This window comes from Salvelinus namaycush, chromosome 34, assembly GCF_016432855.1.
Source record: "Salvelinus namaycush isolate Seneca chromosome 34, SaNama_1.0, whole genome shotgun sequence".
Classification (NCBI taxonomy): Eukaryota; Metazoa; Chordata; class Actinopteri; order Salmoniformes; family Salmonidae; genus Salvelinus; species Salvelinus namaycush.
In genome coordinates this window covers 25,565,468-25,585,818 of record NC_052340.1, presented here as the reverse complement: position 1 = coordinate 25,585,818, position 20,351 = coordinate 25,565,468, and the positions used below count along the sequence as shown (strand labels likewise).

Below are 20,351 nucleotides of genomic sequence, written 5' to 3'. Positions count from 1 at the left end.
TCCTAGGGCTCAGGTCCTCCGAGAGAAAGAAAGAGAGAAGGAGAAAATTAGAGAGAGCCAAGATTTTCAAAATGTTCATAAATGACAAGCATGGTCAAATAATAATCAGGAATAAATCTCAGTTGGCTTTTCATAGCCGATCATTAAGAGTTGAAAACAGCAGGTCTGGGACAGGTAGGGGTTCCGTAACCGCAGGCAGAACAGTTGAAACTGGAATAGCAGCATATTCGCGTTCAATGGTACCGAATTCCTAGTTGCAGACTAGTATCAAAGATTTGTTCTTATTCTGTCGGTATCGATAGTCTCAGAGTTTAACCATGTGGTATGGTTAAGAGATTCAGCAATCTACTCAAACCTTAACTCCCTCTGTGATGAGGTACTAGTCTGAAACCTTAGCTCTCTCGTGGTTATCGAGGTAAGCTGGTCTGAAGATAAATTCCCAAGGTGAGGGTTATATTCGGAAGAGCAGAAAGGGGCTGTCCTATGACACCAGATCAATGTCTGTGCTCATGGGGCGGGCTAATAATTTAGTTCAACTCCAAAGGGAATTGGAGTTTCCTTCATTAAACAATTTAAAATCACATTACATAATTTCACAAATAGTTTCATCTTTACTCATTCATTTTATACAACAATTAGATGCAAGCCTCACAACTGAGACTCTTGTATTAACATGGTTATGGTAATGTGGCTGTATTGTCTCTCACGAGTTTCACAAAATTGTACAAAACGGACCAGTTCGTAGCTGGCTACTTCACCGACCGTTTATACATTCTCCAGAACATGAATATTGTTCAGTTCTCAAGTTCTGTGAGGAACTTGGAAGAAGAAGTTCCTTTGTTCTCTCTATGAAAACTCACTCTCTCTTATACTCTGGCCCTGAGGAGAGAACTCCTCACGGAATGTATGACCTGCCTAACAGAGCCTGGTGTAGGGGAAGAGAGAGAGGGGGATGGTGCAGAGAGAGGGGGATGGTGCTCGCTGTACCCAAAGAGGGCAACGTCATGACACTACCACCACTACGTGTCAGCTGGCATCGTCAGGGGGGACTCTACCATACAGTATGTGTCAGCCGGCATCGTCAGGGGGGACTCTACCATACAGTACGTGTCAGCTGGCATCATCAGGGGTACTCTACCATACAGTACGTGTCAGCTGGCATCATCAGGGGTACTCTACCATACAGTAGGTGTCAGCTGGCATCATCAGGGGGGACTCTACCATACATTACGTGTCAGCTGGCATTGTCAGGGGGGACTCTACCATACAGTACGTGTCAGCTGGCATCGTCAGGGGGGACTCTACCGTACAGTACCGGTCAGCTGGCATCGTCAGGGGGGACTCTACCATACGTGTCAGGAGGGACTCTACCTATTTGTCATTTTGTGATTAGTTTGTCTAAGCCACTCTGCGCTCTGTTCTGCTCCGCTCGTCGTAATGAAGAACGTGCTGTCTGCTCCCCCAGTCACTGAGACGCTTGTGACATCACAGCATGAATGGCTGCCACAAAAATATTCTGAAGCCAGCAGACAACCTGCACAGGAATGATTTATTCGGAGAACAATGTGACATTGACAGGGAGAGAGAGAAACGGTCTTAATGTTTTATCCCACCCTCTTCTCCCCTCATCCTCCCATCCTTCAGACAAATGCCATCCTCCCTCACTGATGACCAGAACTGAAACATAATAAATCAGAAGCAACCCATTCTTCATAATGGTCTTTCCACTGCAGGTATTCTGTGCCCTCAGCAGAGTATTTCCTGACCACCATTAACTAGGCGACCATAGGTCAATGTTAAGGTCAAAGCAAGTTGCAAATAACAGTTTCTTATCAGATCACCCCTCTCATGCAAGGTCTCCTCTCTCTCGCTCTCTCTCTCTCTGTGTATTTCCCTTTACTACAGGTGGGCCAAAGGAGGCAACGTGATCAAGGAGGTCTCTGGGGACACTTATGAGGTCATTGTGGACCACTCCTTCTTCACTGAGCCTGTCTCCTGTGAGGTCACCAACCCTCTGGGCAGCACCAACATCAGCCGCAACGTCGACGTCTACTGTGAGTGCTACTAATGTGTTGCTCTTTCTGTGGTGATGTCCAGCCAACGTTATGCATCCTATTTAGATTATAGACATTCTGTATCTGACCGTAAATAGAGTATTCTGTTGTGCTGCTGGTGGTGTATTGATTAGATGCTGACTGGGTGAATCTCTGTGTTCTGGCAGTTGGTCCACGCATGGCTGCAGAGCCCCAGTCCTTACAGGTGGATCTGGGGTCTGATGCTGTGTTTAACTGTGCCTGGACGGGAAACCCCTCCCTCACAATCGTCTGGATGAAGAGGGGCTCTGGAGTGGTATGTATTCCCATATGCAATGTCTTTCACCATTTATTGTATATGTTTTGACTAGATGCAATACACTATAGATTGGAACAATCAGGTTAGCCAATGCTTTCAATGTCATTTACTTTATAGTGATATATTTTCCACAACCACCCTCATATCATGCTGGCCACAGCAGTAACTTCATTAATTATTCTATTTGAAAACCTAAAATATCTAACACTATAGGTAATTCAGGATTCATGTGACCAAGCAGTGCCCTTTGAGCTTAAATCAGTTTTTTTCAAAGTCTCATTAATCAAAAAATCCAGAGGCAGCTAGCGGTTCGGGCTCGTTAGTGCCCCTGATCCCTGAATCCTGGCTGGAGATGTGTTGAGGTGAGCATAGGAGCATGCAATTGATCTGCCAGCTAGGCTCATTCCTCAACTCCGTATACGTCAACCATCAGAGCCTGGAGATCAAAACCGCCCTTCTCTCATATGAGCCTGGTCCCAAATTGGATTTGAATAATAGAAGAGAGTTTTAAGTCGTTAAGAGGAGCACGGGCTGCTATGTGCTGCCTCAAATGTGAAGGTGACCTCTTGCTGCTAATTCAGTGACCCTTAACCTCTGTGTGTCAGGTACTAAGCAATGAGAACATCCTGACACTCAAGGCTGTGAGGCAGGAAGATGCTGGGAAATATGTGTGCCGTGCCGTGGTCCCGCGAGTCGGCGCCGGGGAGAAGGAGGTTTCTCTCACCGTCAACGGTAAGTGTCACGCAGGTCAGGAATGTTTTGGGAGGTTTGGGGGTCACATCTGCTAAGAATAAAGTAATTTGTCACTGGTTTACACACGAAAACACATCTTCACCCCAAGGACTCTCCAACAATACAGTGAAAGGAGAAAGTTTGCTTTTGGGCCTCAGTCTGTCCAGGTCTTTAAGCTCTGAATAAATATTTGTGGTGAGGCCATCTCTCAATGTATGTACAATAGAAGAAGGGTTCAAATTCAACTCTGCAGACATCTCTGCTACAGTGTAGTAGACTACAGCAGAGAGATTCACAGCGTTATTGAAACTGCAAGCGTAGTAACAGATGCGCTAAAATTAATTTCCTTACACTTTATTTTCCATTATGTTTCATCAGTCCTTATTAAAAAAGACACAGGGATGGATGGATAAATATAGCTAGCACATCCAGGATGTAGCCATATGTTCCTTAAGACAGGAAATGTGCTTTAATGCAGATTAGATTCTGAAGGAGTTGAGGAGAGGGAGGTTGGCGTTTTCAGGCAGTGACTGACTAATGAATGTCGGGGAATGGAATGGTGGGAGACCCGGTAACTCTCAGACAAATGACTTCATTAACACCGCTTGGTATTCACAGAGCGCGCATTAGCGTTGCAGCAGCCTTCAGTGGCAGAATTGACACGTTCTTTAAAGGACTTTTTCTCACCACGTCCGTTTGCATGGGGTGATAGATAGAAGAAAGGATGTTGAGATGAATGTTCAGCTGAGGTATTGTCCTCAACAATATATTGGATGTCTTGAACGCAAATGTACAATGTCTGTCGTTAGTGGCGTTGTTGCTAGATTGGGACTGAATATACATCAAGTACCAAACATTACTTCTTTTCAAACTTGTACAGTAGCTGTGCATAAAAGAGAATGGCATGAAAATGCCTCCTTCAGCATTGGATTGCAACCACTAGTGTGTGCTGTGAGACCCTTTTCTATCTATCGCCTAGTTCTGTTCAAGATCATAGCTCCACTAGTATGGAGCAAAGTCATTCCTAATTAACATCTTAACAGTTTTGCTTCATCCCAGCATCCTTTTTACTGTCTGGACTAGTAAACAAAATATCTGTTCAAGTTTATTTTTCCATTTCATGTGTTCTTTCTTTTATGTACAACTATCTATGGGGATTGCATTACTTCTGTATGCAACACTATACAAAGAGAAGATACATTGTTTTAATAAAGACAATATGATAACAGAACTCATAGGACACTCATCGTGAAAAATAACAAAGCGGAAAATGTTTACTTGGTCTCTGTAGACTTCAGTGTTACCCACTTCTTTATTGGTCTTTGACTTCTCTTTTATTTTGTTATGTTCTCCTGTTCTTCTGCCTCTCTTGCCTCACGGCCTGAATCTGTCTCAGACTTTAAAAAGCCACATCATTTGTTTTACATTTGAATAATTTAAATCCATGCTTTCTGAAAACCACAGAAGGGGTCTTCAGTCAAAATGTTCACATTTCTACCCTACCAAGTCCTCTCAGTGAATCCGATTGTCAAGCCGACAAAGTACAAACAGAGTCTTTGAAGTTGCAGCAGGTGGAAAGGACTCTCCGACGGTTTGCTGCTTGATTTTTTTGAAGTTATCGTCTTTATGGCAGATTAAGCTTCATCCTCCTCAGCCCTCATCAACCTGCAGTCTTTGACATCCAATAGGATCCATTTGGCTCTGACAATGAGAGAAAGTCATGAATGATGACCGTGCATTTTGGGAGTCTGCCTTGATCATGTGTCAGAAAGACTGAGGAATACTCAAGAGTATATGCTCAGTGTGGGGGAGTGTGTGTGTATGTGTTTGATGTTTTGCTATTTGCTTCCCGTCAATTTTACCCAAACAATTAAAATCCATGTGTTTAGAATTTGTCAATATGTTCTTTCCTCCATTGCATGTCAACGACTCCCACTGCGCAGAAACACAGACAAGAGAATCCTCTCCTTCCCTGGGGACTGGTGTAATTTAATTATAATCAAACAGCTAGCAGGGGAGGCCGTTTATGTTGAAGTCACTAATGGATACATATTGCTCACCCTCATTTAACATCCTCACACAGTCAGTCTGAGCTTCAATATTTGTTTGAGTGAAGTTATTGTGTTATGCTTGTTCTTTTGATTGTATGTTCAATGCATCCTGATACATTGTACGCACACAGGGGGGAAAAAGTAGTAGGTATATGTGTGAATATATGTCTGTCTGTATGTCTGTGTGTCTAATCAGATGTCAGGCAGCCCAGGGAGAGGGAGCACATTAACACATTAATGGAGAAAGTGGCCCGATGAGCCTTTTAGTCTCCCACAGGGCATCTTGTTGTTGAAGTAATTTTTTTCTCTCCCAGACATAGTCTTTATATGCTCAATAAATTAGCATTTAATTCCTTCTCCAAGTGCCAAGACAGACATTTAAAAAACCAGATCAAATGAATAATTCAGCAGAGAAATGCCATTCAAATGGATGTGACAGAGTAGCACAGTAACACAGCTCTGATGTGCTTTGAAATGAGCTGTTGTAAGGAAGCACAAAATGACACATCTTTTCAAAACTCTATACTTCCAACTCTGTTTGGAAATGCAAGGCCTAGTCTCGACAAGGTGATGAACAAACGATAACAAAGATTCAGATTGTGAGGCGGCCCACTCCATAGCCTCCCCGCCTCGCTAAACAAACGTCTCCTACCGTATCGACTGTGTCCACTGACAGTTGGAGCAGTGTAGTTGTGCTACTCACACCACCCACCAACTCCCTCTCTCTCTGATCACACACACACACACACACACACACACACACACACACACACACACACACACACACACACACACACACACACACACACACACACACACCTCCCTATCCTCTGGAGGAGCCACCACACCCCAGTAGTCTGAGGCAGGGAGATAAAACCATCTAATTATATTCCTCATTTGCAGCCCTGATCCACAGAGCAGATTCTCCTGAGTCACCAGCGCTCGCCTTGTGCAACCCGGGAGGAATAGATCTAAGTGTGTTTACCACAGGAGCCCATTCCAGCCACACACACCCACGCACTCCCACGCACACACATTCTTATGCATGCAACCACACTGACAAATCCGCACAGGTCCACACAGACCGGACCCCCCATGCCAGTCCACCATAGGCTACTAAGACATTGGTGTTGGGGCATAGTGCTCAATGCAGTGCTGTTAGTTTGCAGCAATCATTCCACAGCAGCAGCAACCTAGCTCCCAGTCTCCTGCATGCAGTAGCATACCAAGACACCATCTGCCAGAATCTCATTAAAATGCTAATTTATTTTTAATAAGAGAGGTAATAAACTGCAATTATGTATCGGCAGAGAGAATGGAAACGGGTTGGAGGGGAGTTGGTAGGAAGCTCACCTTCTTACTAATCAAGTTGTTTCCCCACTACTCTGTACCTAAACCTCTTAAATCACTAGAAATGTTTTTTTCAATGTTTTTAATGGCTGTTTAAGCTGATAGACTGCTTCCTCTGTTGTCGTGAGGGAGGACTGGAGGTTATCCAATTGATGGCATCGCTGCGGGTCAAAGTGCAAGACTCTGGAGAGCTAAATTGAATGTGCAGAGACACAGGGAGGAGTGTAATCTCTCCGCAATGACATTTCTCCCATCATGATTACGCCCATATAAATGCCTCTCCACTCGCCACCATGACCCTTATCTTAGTGGGAGAAATGAAGGGCACCATAAATCAACTTTTCAGAATGAAGGCTGGGCCCACATGGATGCCCTTCATACAGCCCTAACATGCCCTTGGTGATATTGTGGAGGTTAGATGAGATGTTCCTATCAAACCACAATGCAATCCTCAGTGCCAGAAGTCCAAAAGTGTTGTTTACTGCCGGCATTCCGAGTCGGTTGAAAATTGGAAGTAGGGTTTTCTGTGAGAAAGAATGCTGTTAGGGGTATACCGCTTAATTGACTGCGGAACAACTTGATTGAATCAGTATTACATGGCATTTTTTAACCATTATTTAACTAGTCAAGTCAGTTAAGAACAAATTCTTATTTACAATGATGGACTACCCCAGCCAAATCCAAACCCAGACAACACTGGGCCAATTGTGTGCCACCCTATGGGACTCCCAATAATGGAATGTTGTGATACAGCCTGGAATTGAACCAGGGTCTGTAGTGACACCTCTAGCCCTGAAATGCAGTGCCTTAGACTGCTGCGCCACTCAGGACCATGAACCCAAAGGAATCTGGAAGTGTTTGATTGTGGTAATGTGTGGGTTTGTGATTGGCCTTCATGGTACAGTGTTGGTATGTTCTCCTTTGTGCCCTCTCCACAGGCCCACCCACCATCTCCAGTACCCAGACACATCAGGCTCTCCACGGGGAGAAGGGAGAGATCAAGTGCTTCATCCGGAGCACTCCACCTCCAGACCGCATTGTGAGTATCACCAACACCACTTCCTTCAAAATGTAACTCTTCTACTTATCTCTACTGGCCACAGCATTGCATGGTGTATGGGTTGCATTACAGCCATGGTGCCCTGACAACGTGCCTCTTGCGTTATTAGCATTTGATTAAACCATCTAAGAACACATGCAATACAACTGAGAAGTTGTGTTCATACAAAAATAAACGGTTAGAATACTATTATATTCATTAAACTGATATCTTTCTCAATTCAAAACCAATCAAATTCAAATAAAATGTATTGGTCACATACACGTGATTGGCAGATGTTATTGCGGGTGTAGCTATAAGCACAAGCATTCCACTACACCCGCAATAACATCTGCTAATCATGCGTATGTGACCAATAAAATTTGATTTGAATTTGATTTGAGAAAGATATCAGTTTAATGAATATACCAGTATTCTAACCGTTTATTGTTGTATGAATAAGAAGGCATGAAGCATGGCAAGCTTAGACCCTTAATTTCTCATTTATTGCATGCTGATGCTCTGTTAGCACAGATCCCATTAAGATTTATGGCCCTTAGATAAACAGCTTACTCTCAGAGCCCTCTCTTGTTCCGTTAACTGTGTGTGTGTGCATGTGTGTGTGTGTGCGCGTGTGTGTGTGTGTGCGCATGTGCGAGTGTGTACACATGTGAGTTTACATGTGAGTGTGTATGTTTTTGCATAATTGCAATATACTAATTAGTGTTTTGTGTATTGATGATGGCCATCAATTTGCTGCATAATTAATATGATGTTGATTTGATGGGAGGGTCTAAAGAGGTATATTAATCAAGGATAAATGTGAAAGTAATTTTGCCTTCATGCTTATAAATATGATTTAACAACCAGAATAGTGCTTGCAATTTATCCTCTTTGTCTGCCATCAATTGTTGTCAATTAGAACAGTACAGGGAAGTCCTCCCCCCCCTCATGTTTAATTTGTGATTCCCTTACAGGCCTGGTCATGGAAGGAGACAGTGCTGGAGTCAGGGACGTCTGGCCGTTACACAGTGGAGACGGTCAGCACCGAGGAAGGGGTCATCTCTACTCTGACCATGAGTAACATCGTCCCTGCAGACTTCCAGACCATCTACAACTGCACAGCCTGGAACAGCTTTGGGTCTGACACGGAGATCATCCGCCTCAAGGAACAAGGTGGGAGCCAAGGTTTGACAGGTTCCACCTCTACATTACTGTGGTGGCCGTGGTTCTAGTGGAGTGTAGAGACAAATAGAGTAGTGATATGGTGTGTGGAGTGTGTGGTGTGTGTGTGTGTGTGTGTGTGTGTGTGTGTGTGTGTGTGTGTGTGTGTGTGTGTGTGTGTGTGTGTGTGTGTGTGTGTGTGTGTGTGTGTGTGTGTGTGTGTGTGTGTGTGTGTGTGTGTGTAAACGAACATGAGAGTATGAACGTCAATGGATTTGATGGGTTTACAACTGTTCAACCAACCATTATCATTTTCACAAATCACAATGAAACCTGCATGCACTATTCAGTTTTAGGCGTTGACAACACCCATCTCGTTTGTGTGGGACATTTTTGTTGTGTCTGGTTTATCAGCACTTCACATTATTTCGCTTTAGGACAATAGGATGACCCAGACTGTTGAAATCAGACAGATATGAAATAACCAGCCAATGCATTTGTAGTTACTACATTCATTTTGTATATTCAATGACACTGTGATTAATCTGTAGCTAATTAATTAGCTAGTTGAGATAAAGTACAACTCAAGTGCGGTTAGTAAAAGCCTTTAATTGTCTGGCTGGGTTTCATAGTTGGACGTGTTGCTCTGTCTTTTCAATGGTGAAGATTTGTTTGTATTCACTCTCCATAAATGATCATGTATTGCTGGCTTATTTGACAGGGACATTGATTAATGAAGGCATTAAATAGACGTTAATGCTGGGGAAAAGCCACTCTGTTCTGTTGCATTTGTTTAAAGTGCAGGGAGGTAATTCATGGAGGTGGGTTGGAATCAGGCCACTCATAGATACTTTAAAGAGATACTTCAAGATGTTTGCAATAGAAGCCCTTCATCTACTGTACTTACCCAGAGTCAGATGAACTGGTACATACCATTGTAATGTCTCTGTCCAGTATGAAGGAAGTATGAAGCAAGCCAATGCTAACTACTGTAGCATCAGCGAAATGACTGAACGTCTACAGGAGCATGCTAGCTGTTCCCATAGATTTCCAGTCATTGCGTTAACGCCAATTAAGTAATTGCGCTACTTCCTTCAAACTGCATGCAGAGACAAGGATGATATCCACAAGTTAATCTGACTCTGGGGAACAAGATAAAGGGCTTCATTGCCAAAATCTCAAAGTATCCCTTAAAGGATTAGGCTGATTCAACGCACAGCCCTGTTGCTATTTAACAACTCAATAAAAATAAAAAACACTCTGTAAATGAGGATATATTAAATTTGAATGGAAGGAATCAGCACTGTAATAAGAAATACACCATATATACAAAAGTATGTGGACACCCTTTCAAAATTGTGGATTTGGCTTAATTAACTGGGTTTCCATGGCTGAGCAGTCACACACAAGCCTAAGATTGCCATGCACAATGCCAAGCGTCGGCTGGAGTGGTGTAAAGCTCACTGCCATTGGACTCTGGAGCAGTGGAAACGTGTTCTCTGGAGTGAATCCCGCTTCACCATCTGGCAGTCCGACGGACAAATCTAGGTTTGGAATAATGGTCTGGAGCTGTTTTTCATGGTCCGGGCTAGACCCCGTACTTCCAGTGAAAGGAAATCTTAACACTACAGCATGTGCTTCCAACTTTGTGGCAACAGTTTAGAGATGGCCCTTTCCTGTTTCAGCATGATAAAGCCCCCGTGCACAAAGCGAGGTCCATAAAGAAATGGTTTGTCGAGATCGGTGTGGAAGAACTTGACTGGCCTGCACAGAGCCCTGACCTAAACTCCATCGAACACCTTTGGGATGAATTGGAATGCCGCATGCGAGCCAGACCTAATCGCCTAAGATCAGTGCCTGACCTCACTCATGCTCTTGTGGCTGAATGGAAGCAAATCCCAGCAGAAATGTTCCAACATCTAATGAAAAGCCTTCCAAGAAGAGTGGAGGCTGTTATAGTAGCAAAAGGGGGACCAACTCCATATTAATCCCCATGATTTTGGAATGAGATGTTTGATGAGCGGGTGTCCACATACTTTTGGTCATGTAGTGTATGTTAAAATGTATTTATACATATACAGTGGGGCAAAAAAGTATTTAGTCAGCCACCAATTGTGCAAGTTCTCCCACTTAAAAAGATGAGAGAGGCCTGTAATTTTCATCATAGGTACACTTCAACTATGACAGACAAAATGAGAAAAAAAATCCAGAAAATCACATTGTAGGATTTTTAATGAATTTATTTGCAAATTATGGTGGAAAATAAGTATTTGGTCAATAACAAAAGTTTATCTCAATACTTTGTTATATACCCTTTGTTGGCAATGACAGAGGTCAAACGTTTTCTGTAAGTCTTCACAAGGTTTTCACACACTGTTGCTGGTATTTTGGCCCATTCCTGCATGCAGATCTCCTCTAGAGCAGTGATGTTTTGGGGCTGTTGCTGGGCAACACGGACTTTCAACTCCCTCCAAAGATTTTCTATGGGGTTGAGATCTGGAGACTGGCTAGGCCACTCCAGGACCTTGAAATGCTTCTTACGAAGCCACTCCTTCGTTGCCCGGGCGGTGTGTTTGGGATCATTGTCATGCTGAAAGACCCAGCCACATTTCATCTTCAATGCCCTTGCTGATGGAAGCTGGTTTTCACTCAAATCTCACGATACATGGCCCCATTCATTCTTTCCTTTACACGGATCAGTCGTCCTGGTCCCTTTGCAGAAAAACAGCCCCAAAGCATGATGTTTCCACCCCCATGCTTCACAGTAGGTATGGTGTTCTTTGGATGCAACTCAGCATTCTTTGTCCTCCAAACACGACGAGTTGATTTTTTACCAAAAAGTTATATTTTGGTTTCATCTGACCATATGACATTCTCCCAATCTTCTTCTGGATCATCCACATGCTCTCTAGCAAACTTCAGACGGGCCTGGACATGTACTGGCTTAAGCAGGGGGACACGTCTGGCACTGCAGGATTTGAGTCCCTGGCGGCGTAGTGTGTTACTGATGGTAGGCTTTGTTACTTTGGTCCCAGCTCTCTGCAGGTCATTCACTAGGTCCCCCCGTTTGGTTCTGAGATTTTTGCTCACCATTGTGATCACTTTGACCCCACGGGGTGAGATCTTGCGTGGAGCCCCAGATCGAGGGAGATTATCAGTGGTCTTGTATGTCTTCCATTTCCTAATAATTGCTCCCACAGTTGATTTCTTCAAACCAAGCTGCTTACCTATTGCAGATTCAGTCTTCCCAGCCTGGTGCAGGTCTACAATTTTGTTTCTGGTGTCCTTTGACAGCTCTTTGGTCTTGGCCATAGTGGAGTTTGGAGTGTGACTGTTTGAGGTTGTGGACAGGTGTCTTTTATACTGATAACAAGTTCAAACAGGTGCCATTAATACAGGTTACGAGTGGAGGACAGAGGAGCCTCTTAAAGAAGAAGTTACAGGTCTGTGAGAGCCAGAAATCTTGCTTGTTTGTAGGTGACCAAATACTTATTTTCCACCATAATTTGCAAATAAATTCATTAAAAATCCTACAATGGGATTTTCTGGATTTTTTTTTCTCATTTTGTCTGTCATAGTTGAAGTGTACCTATGATGAAAATTACAGGCCTCTCTCATCTTTTTAAGTGGGAGAACTTGCACAATTGGTGCCCCACTGTATATATATATATAGATATTTCTTATGTTGGCCACCAAAACATTTGGGGAAATATTTATGTTTAATATGTTATGGAGATGTGTGTATTTGTAAAACTAAGTAATGCCTCTATTATTTTACATTGGAATTGTTTGTACTTTGGTCCTCATTTTACATGTTTGTATTTATGTATACTTTATATGTGTGTAGTGTACTGATTGTATTTGCAATGTGTTATTGTAGAAGGGAATGTTTTGTCATCCACAGAGTCTCTCCCGTTGGCGGTCATCATAGGGGTGGCAGTCGGGGCCTTAGTGGCTTTCATCGTCCTCATGGGAACCATCGGAGCGTTCTGTTGTACCCGCTCTCAGAGAAGTACGTATCACTGTACCTGTGTCACCCAATGCATGCCAAAGCTAAACGAGGCATGGTCCTCAGCAAGAGATAGACAGGGTGTGAGGGCTCATGTCTCATAATTGAGCAGTATAACTTACCACACTATTAATTGCTGGCTACAGTTACTTCCATCCTTTCTCATATTCAAATCAAAACTCCATCGCTAACAGTGCCTCAGGTTAGAAACAGTCAGCCATTGCGCTTTGCTAAAAATGTGCTGCTGCGTGCGAGTCCCTGTGTGGGACCTTTTACTAGCGTTCAGCATGTTGTTGTTGTATACCACAGAGGAAGCGCACCTGGTTATGCCCTCACTACCCGTCTCCATCTGTGCTCACCAGAGAGAGCTTGCAAGCAAAATTAAGACAGAAAGTAAGACTTTGTTATACGACAGTATGAACTGCATTGTCCAAACTGAGCCACCGTCAGGCCAGTTTCAGATGTGCTGACATTTGAAGTCGGAAGTTTACATACACCTTAGCCAAATACATTTAAACTCAGTTTTCACAATTCCTGACATTTAATCCCAGCAAAAATTCCCTGTATTAGGTCAGTTAGGATCACCACTTTATTTTAAGAATGTGAAATGTCAGAATAATAGTAGAGAGAATGATTTATTTCAGCGTTTATTTCTTTCATCACATTCCCAGTGGGTCAGAAGTTTACATGATACCAAATACTAATTCAGGTTATTGTCTTTAAATTGATTAACTTGGGTCAAATGTTTCAGGTAGCCTTGCACAAGCTTCCCACAATAAGTTGGGTGAATTTTGGCCCATTCCTCCTGACAGAGCTGATGTAACTGAGTCAGGTTTGTAGGATCCTTGCTTTCACACGCCCTTTCAGTTGGATTTTCTGTAGGATGGAGGTCAGGGCTTTGTGATGGCCACTCCAATACCTTGACTTTGTTGTCCTTTTGCCACAACTTGGCAAATATGCTTTGGGTCATTGTCCATTTGGAAGACCCATTTGCGACCAAGCTTTAACTTCCTGTCTGATGTCTTGAGATGTTGCTTCAATATATCCACATAATTTTCCTACCTCATGATGCCATCTATTTGTGAAGTGCACCAGTCCCTCCTGCAACAAAGCACCCCCACAACATGATGCTGCCACCCCCATGCTTCACGGTTGGGATGTAGTTCTTCAGCTTGCAAGCTTCCCCTTTTTCCTCCAAACATAACGATGGTCATTATGGCCAAACAGTTCTATTTTTGTTTCATCAGACCAGAGGACATTTCTCCAAAAAGTACGATCTTTGTCCCCATGTGCAGTTGCAAACCGTAGTCTGGCTTTTTTATGGCGGTTTTGGAGCAGTGGCTTCTTCCTTGCTGAGCAGCCTTTCAGGTTATGGCGATATAGGACTCGTTTTACTGTGGATATAGATAATTTTGTACCTGTTTCCTCCAGCATCTTCACAAGGTCCTTTGCTGTTGTTCTGTGATTGATTTGCATTTTTTGCACCAAAGTACATTCATCTCTAGGAGACAGAACGCGTCTCCTTCCTGAGCGGTATGACGACTGCGTGGTCCCATGGTGTTTACACTTGCGTACTATTGTTTGTAGAGATGAACGTGGTACCTTCAGGCATTTGGAAAATGCTCCCAAGGATGAACCAGAATTTTTTTTCTGAGGTCTTGGCTGATTTCTTTTGATTTTCCCATGATGTCAAGCAAAGAGGCACTGAGTTTGAAGGTATGCCTTGAAATACATCCACAGGTACACCTCCAATTGACTCAAATTATGTCAATTAGCCTATCAGAAGCTTCTAAAGCCAAGACATCATTTTCTAGAATTTTCTAAGCTGTTTAAAGGAACAGTCAACTTAGTGTATGTTAACTTCTGACCCACTGGAATTGTGATACAGACAGAAATAATCTGCCTCTAAACAATTGTTGGAAAAGTTACTTGTGTCATGCACAAAGTAGATGTCCAAAGTAGACTTGCCAAAACTATAGTTTGTTCAAAAGAAATGTGTGGAGTGATTGAAAAAAGAGTTCTAATGACACCAACCTAAGTGTATGTAAACTTCCTACTTCAACTGTTATGTACTGTACGCAGAAAATGATCTTATCTTGACAACAAAACACAATAAATTGCATCTCTTGCTCTGTATTGATGGAGAAAGTGACTCTACTCTCAAAGCCATGTCAAGGGAATTTGAAGTCCAATGTATTGAAGATTTTTGGGGGAAGTGCAATGTCTTTGTGAATATTGTTTTTCTTAGGATCTTGAGCTGTAATTTATTGTTGTTTCCATCAGATCTAAAAGGGGTGGTGTCGGCCAAGAATGACATCCGAGTAGAGATTGTCCACAAAGACCACAACGTGGCCCGGGAAAACGAGGAGCACACCGCCATGAAGCAACTGATGGTGAGTGTGAGTGTCCTGCCACCATTTCCACCTGTACCCAACGTGAAAACAACAGAAAACTCTAATCCCTCCAGCCCTCTTCATACTCACCGATAATGAATCTTAATTAACTCTAGGATAGCATTAATAGCACTGTTCTAGGGCACAAAAGCAACCTGCTGAATAATGGAACAGGACTGAGGTGTGTAGATGTATACACGGTGATCAAGGCACTGTGTTGGCCTATTATTAGAGGACAGGCCCACATTCTTTCTCCCTGAGGGAAAACGCCGCTGTAAGGCGTAGCTATTGAGATGTTGAAACTTGTATGGGGTCGCAGGCAGTTTTATTTGTGCCCTCTCTATGCCTATTAAAAAACCCTGCCTCATTTTTGGGAATTCCATAAGAACTTTGAAATGGCAAAGGGGCAGGGCTATGGTTTCAGCAAGGGACCTTTGAAATGGCAAAGGGGCAGGGCTATGGTTTCAGCAAGGGACCTTTGATAATATTGTGCTCTGTAACACTTCACGGGTGTCTGCATGTGATACCTTACATATCGGCATTTCTCTAATGAGATTCATGGATACATTATTTATAGTTACTTGCCCCGACTGAAGTCGAAATGTGTCTGAATATTATTACAGAATTTTTCAGAAGGGAAATTCCTGTATTCTGACTGTTTTGATAACGTCAAAGACACCAAAGAAGCTGGGAGCTCAACACTTCTTTTCATATTTCTGTGCCTTGCCTATGTGCAGGTAGAACGTGGGGAGTTCCAGCAGGAGTCAGTGCTGAAGCAACTAGAGGTGCTGCAAGAGGATGAGAAAGAGTATCAGCATATCAAGGTAGGTCCAGGAGCATGGAGGATGGAGGGAGGACAGAAGGAGATAGAGATAGAGAAGGAGAAAGTGGGATCAGATTGATCTTCAACTCAGGACCTTTTTTCCGTCCACCTTGGCTTTGGAGAGGATAAGACCAGGAGTCAAATGTATCAAATTAAGGTTTAATTTGATTAATTAGGTGGTCATCAAAGGTGGTGTACAGTATATGGAATCAGGATGTGTCTGGCTCTGGAGGTTCAAAGTGAAGGAGCCATGCTGTAGAATGCAGAATACACTCACACTACCAGCTACCAATGACTTAGAAAGCAAACCATACTAAAAGTACGTACTGTATGTGTATGGCAAAATTACGTTTGTAAACTTCACCAGATAGAGAATCGTATGATGCATTGTAATATTCATTAGTCACACTTCGGCAAAGCAGAATCAGTGTTACACTTTTGTAATGAGAGTTCACCATTTCTGCATTCAAATCACTTAAAAAGTGGAAACAAATTTCCAGAGGCATTATATTCAACCAAAACCAATAATGTATCATTCATTGTGATGATTGCCTTCCTCATATTTTCACTGTAATGAAAGAGCTCTTAATGTGACACAAATTAAGAGGAAGGTTAGTGTGCTAGAATTTCAGTATGCTCAATCAACAATACTTGTTATGCCAGAGAAGCCCCATTACTGATGCTTTAGATACAGTTTGGAGGACTTGGTGAGTCTGTGCCTCGGAAGGGAGATGCTTTTAAATTGCCAACACTCTGACAAAAGGTATATTACTGTAAGTTAATAGCACTATAACAATCTCAATATCCTGCGCACTATACCTGTCTGGACTTACTGCACAAGTTACGAATATTTGTCAGAGTCGTGTGTATAGGTGGCAGGGAAGTCAGGCGCAGGAGAGTCAAACGGAGTGTAAAAGGGAGTCTTTTAATGAATGTCCAAGTACATGCTCCATAACACTAATAAGAAACGAACATAAACAAATATGGGTACGAAGACCCGTCACGCACCTATACACATAAAAAACAACACTAACAAGAAACAATCTCTGACAAAGACATGAGGAGAAACAGAGGGTTAAATACACAACATGTAATGGATGGGATTGGAAACAGGTGTGCGAGAAGACAAGACAAAACCAATGGAAAAATGAAAAATGGATCAATGATGGCTAGAAGACCGGTGACGTCGACCGCCGAACACCGCCCGAACAAGGAGAGGCAACGACTTCGGCAGAAGTCGTGACAATATTAAACAATGATCCCACTGTATAATATAAAGGTGGATATCCTGCACCTTTCTATGTTGATAATGAGGAGAGCAGTAAGCCTATGAATAGAAAGGGATTCCCCGCACTGCTTTTGTTCCAGATCCTTCTCACATATGACACCAATTCTTGTTATTTCAACATAAACACTCTCACTTGGAGTGGACTATAAGGCAGCTGAGGAAGCTATAGTTAAAACAGACAGGCAAAGAGTCAGTATGGGATCTTTTAACAAGAGGCCCCTTGGTTCTCAGATATGCAAATTCCTCAAATAGACAAGCACTGTGCTAACAGCACCATTACCTCACTATTTATGCACATCTACAGTGTGGGAGATATGGCATTATACTTATAAAGAAATAAATATTGAAATAAAAACCTCCTTCAAACAAGACGCACAGATAATATCATTAGACTATGGAACAAGCAACTCACTATGAACGATGGCCAATTCAAACTCAGCACACAGAACGCCAAAGCCAATCAGGAGCTGAAAACAAAATTGTGGTCCGGTTTATTTATGCCATTGTACATATGATTGTTTCCCTAGTACCCGAGAGTATTCATCTGGTGTTCTGTCTGTATACCTGTTTCCATTGGCCTTGGCTCTTTTGATCCACACTGATGAGTCTGTGTATGGAAGGAGATCACCAGGGACCAGACACCAGATAAGGGAACACAAAGGCTGACAATGACGAGGATTTTTTAAGGTTGTCATAGTTGTGTCATTTGCCCATGATTAGAATGGCTCCTCTGGGATCCAGTATTGTTCTCGTTGGGCTTGACATTTACGTTAATTCTCACAGCCTTGTCCCGGCTGCTTCTTAGCAACAGCATCGTCAAGGCAGGAGCCAGGAGCTGTGTGACAACAGCAACCTCGGCACTGCAGCAATGGCGGCATTGTGCTCATTGGTCTTGACATTCACGTTCATTCTCACAGCCTTGTCACACCTGATTCTTAGCAACAGCAATCACAGAGGCAAGAGCCAGGAGCTGTGACAACAGCAACCTCGGCACGGCAGCCATGGCTCCACACAAGTCATTTATTTTGCACATATCAAATTCAGGACTTTGTTTTCACAAACCATTTTGGGCCCAATTAAAACTGGGGAATTAGTGAACTTTGGGAGGACTAGTTGGATGCCAAACTATGAATCATCAAGGCTTGTTAATTAGCAAGTAACATGATTGTAGAGGTTTATGCAGAAGAAGACTAAATCATAATTTTAAGCTTTAGCTAAAAAAGAATCCTTATTTATTTGCCAATTTGAATGGTAATTAAAACCAGTTTGACCTTGACACTGGTTAAGCTTTGAGAAGAATAAATACACATAAATGATGGGATGACTTAATTTTCTATGTTTCCCTCCAGAGATGTTCTGCTTTTCAGACATTTTCCTCACTAAGAAAAGTAGTTTTTGTCATCTATTGTACATTGCCAACAAGGCATACCCAGTCGGGTCATTTTTCAAACTTGACAATGATAAAACTATTTAAATACTCTCCCCTCCTCTTCTCTCCTCTCCCATATTTCCTCTTTAAGGACCCCACCAACGGATACTACAGTGTCAACACCTTCAAGGAGCACCACTCCACCCCCACTATCACCCTTAAAGGTAACCAGACTACAGAGATGCGGAATCCCACCGCTGCCACCACCGGGGGCAAGCAGCGGGTACCCACGGGCATGTCCTTCACCAACATCTACTCCACCCTAGGTGCAGGGCCAAACCGCCTGTACGACTACAGCCAGCGCTTCGTGCTGGGCATGGGCAGCAGCTCCATCGAGCTGTGTGAGAGGGAGTTCCAGAGAGGATCACTCAGCGACTCCAGTTCCTTCATCGACACGCAGTGCGACAGCAGCGTCAGCAGCTACAGCAAGCAGGACGGCTACGTGCAGTTCGACAAGGACAGCAAGGCCTCCGCCTCCGCCTCCTCTTCATCCCACTACTCCCAGTCCTCCTCCCAGAACTCAGACCTCACACGGCCCCTCCAGAAGCGCATGCAGACCCACGTCTGACCTGAAAGTCAGAGAAGGCCTGCCTGTCCTGGGGCATCTAGCCATGGGTTGGGACTATGGCAAACACAGCTTCCTGAGACAGAGAAGGGACCTACGTTTCAAAGCACATGATGTGTTCGTGGGAAGCCTTGAAATAGGTGGCTTTAACTCACATTGGACTTGTTCAGACTTCTCTGTGTTCCAACCAGTGGATCAAGAAGTCTTGCACCCCCCCCCCCCCACATCTCATCCTAAGCTCATCAGAAACCACCTCCTGTTGCCCAGTTTTCCACTAACCCATAAACATACAGTAGCTGCGCCATAGAGAGGTATTTTGCCAACATGGACACAACTCAAGTGTGGAGGTGGTTGCTGCACTGATTTCAGTGGAAATAGAATCCCATATAAGACAGCAAAATAACCAATCACTGGGGCTGGGGGCTAGGAGTCTTGGTCTACAGCAAGTTCTCTTTCAAACAAAGCGAGACCACTCTCTTATGGGTGGCAAAAGTAACCCATCACTTGGTACGTGTAAGCCAATATTCTGCTGCTCTCTTGTTGTTCTAAGCACAACTGTGAATGTGTATTAATGGTCAAAGCTTTTATTTTCTCTTATCCCCTCTCTCCCCCCAGCATCCGCTCATACAGTGTGTATGTTAAGCTTGGCTGATTCAACTTCATCCCGTGTGTGGGTGGAGTAAAACTCTCCAAATTTGCCCAGACTTGCCAAACAATTAACCGACGCCAGTCTTTTCCCCGGGCTCCCAGCTCTCAGAACTCTGCAGATAAGGAGGCCCGTGATCTCAACCGGAAAGCCTGGGTCGTCGTTTCACAGTTTGCCACTCTGAGATAAAGGAATAATATCAGTGTACATTATGCATCTTTTATTCAGCATTCTTTATTTTTATTTGGCTGTTTGAGTTCACTTGTTTTGAGGTCTTGGTATAGAGTTTTTCCCTTTGTTTTTGTCTTGCCTTGAGTGGGACTATTTGAAATGCCCAGAGATATTTCAGGAGATAAACTTTTGCATTCAGAAGCTGAACGGGATATGTTCTAATTTAAAGAAGGGGATTGGTTACTCAGTCAACATGTTGGCACCATGCCAGCTCAAATGGAGGAGAGCATAGCTGCCTGACTATAATGTGTGCCCTACCCATGTAATGTGAAGTCTCTC

At 43.3% G+C, this 20,351-nt stretch overlaps 1 protein-coding gene across 1 annotated transcript in view; it reads left to right on the top strand.

Annotated features, from left to right (window-relative positions):
* The window catches only part of LOC120028461 (kin of IRRE-like protein 3), a 71,665-nt gene extending 52,467 nt beyond the window's left edge, over positions 1–19,198 (top strand). Inside the window, exons 7-15 of the mRNA XM_038973671.1 lie at positions 1,906–2,054; positions 2,222–2,349; positions 2,958–3,084; positions 7,424–7,524; positions 8,502–8,712; positions 12,569–12,700; positions 14,981–15,090; positions 15,828–15,914; positions 18,722–19,198. Coding sequence (XP_038829599.1) covers positions 1,906–2,054; positions 2,222–2,349; positions 2,958–3,084; positions 7,424–7,524; positions 8,502–8,712; positions 12,569–12,700; positions 14,981–15,090; positions 15,828–15,914; positions 18,722–19,198 — 1,522 coding nt within the window. The remainder of the gene's footprint in view (positions 1–1,905; positions 2,055–2,221; positions 2,350–2,957; positions 3,085–7,423; positions 7,525–8,501; positions 8,713–12,568; positions 12,701–14,980; positions 15,091–15,827; positions 15,915–18,721) is intronic.
* Positions 19,199–20,351: the final 1,153 nt, after the last annotated feature.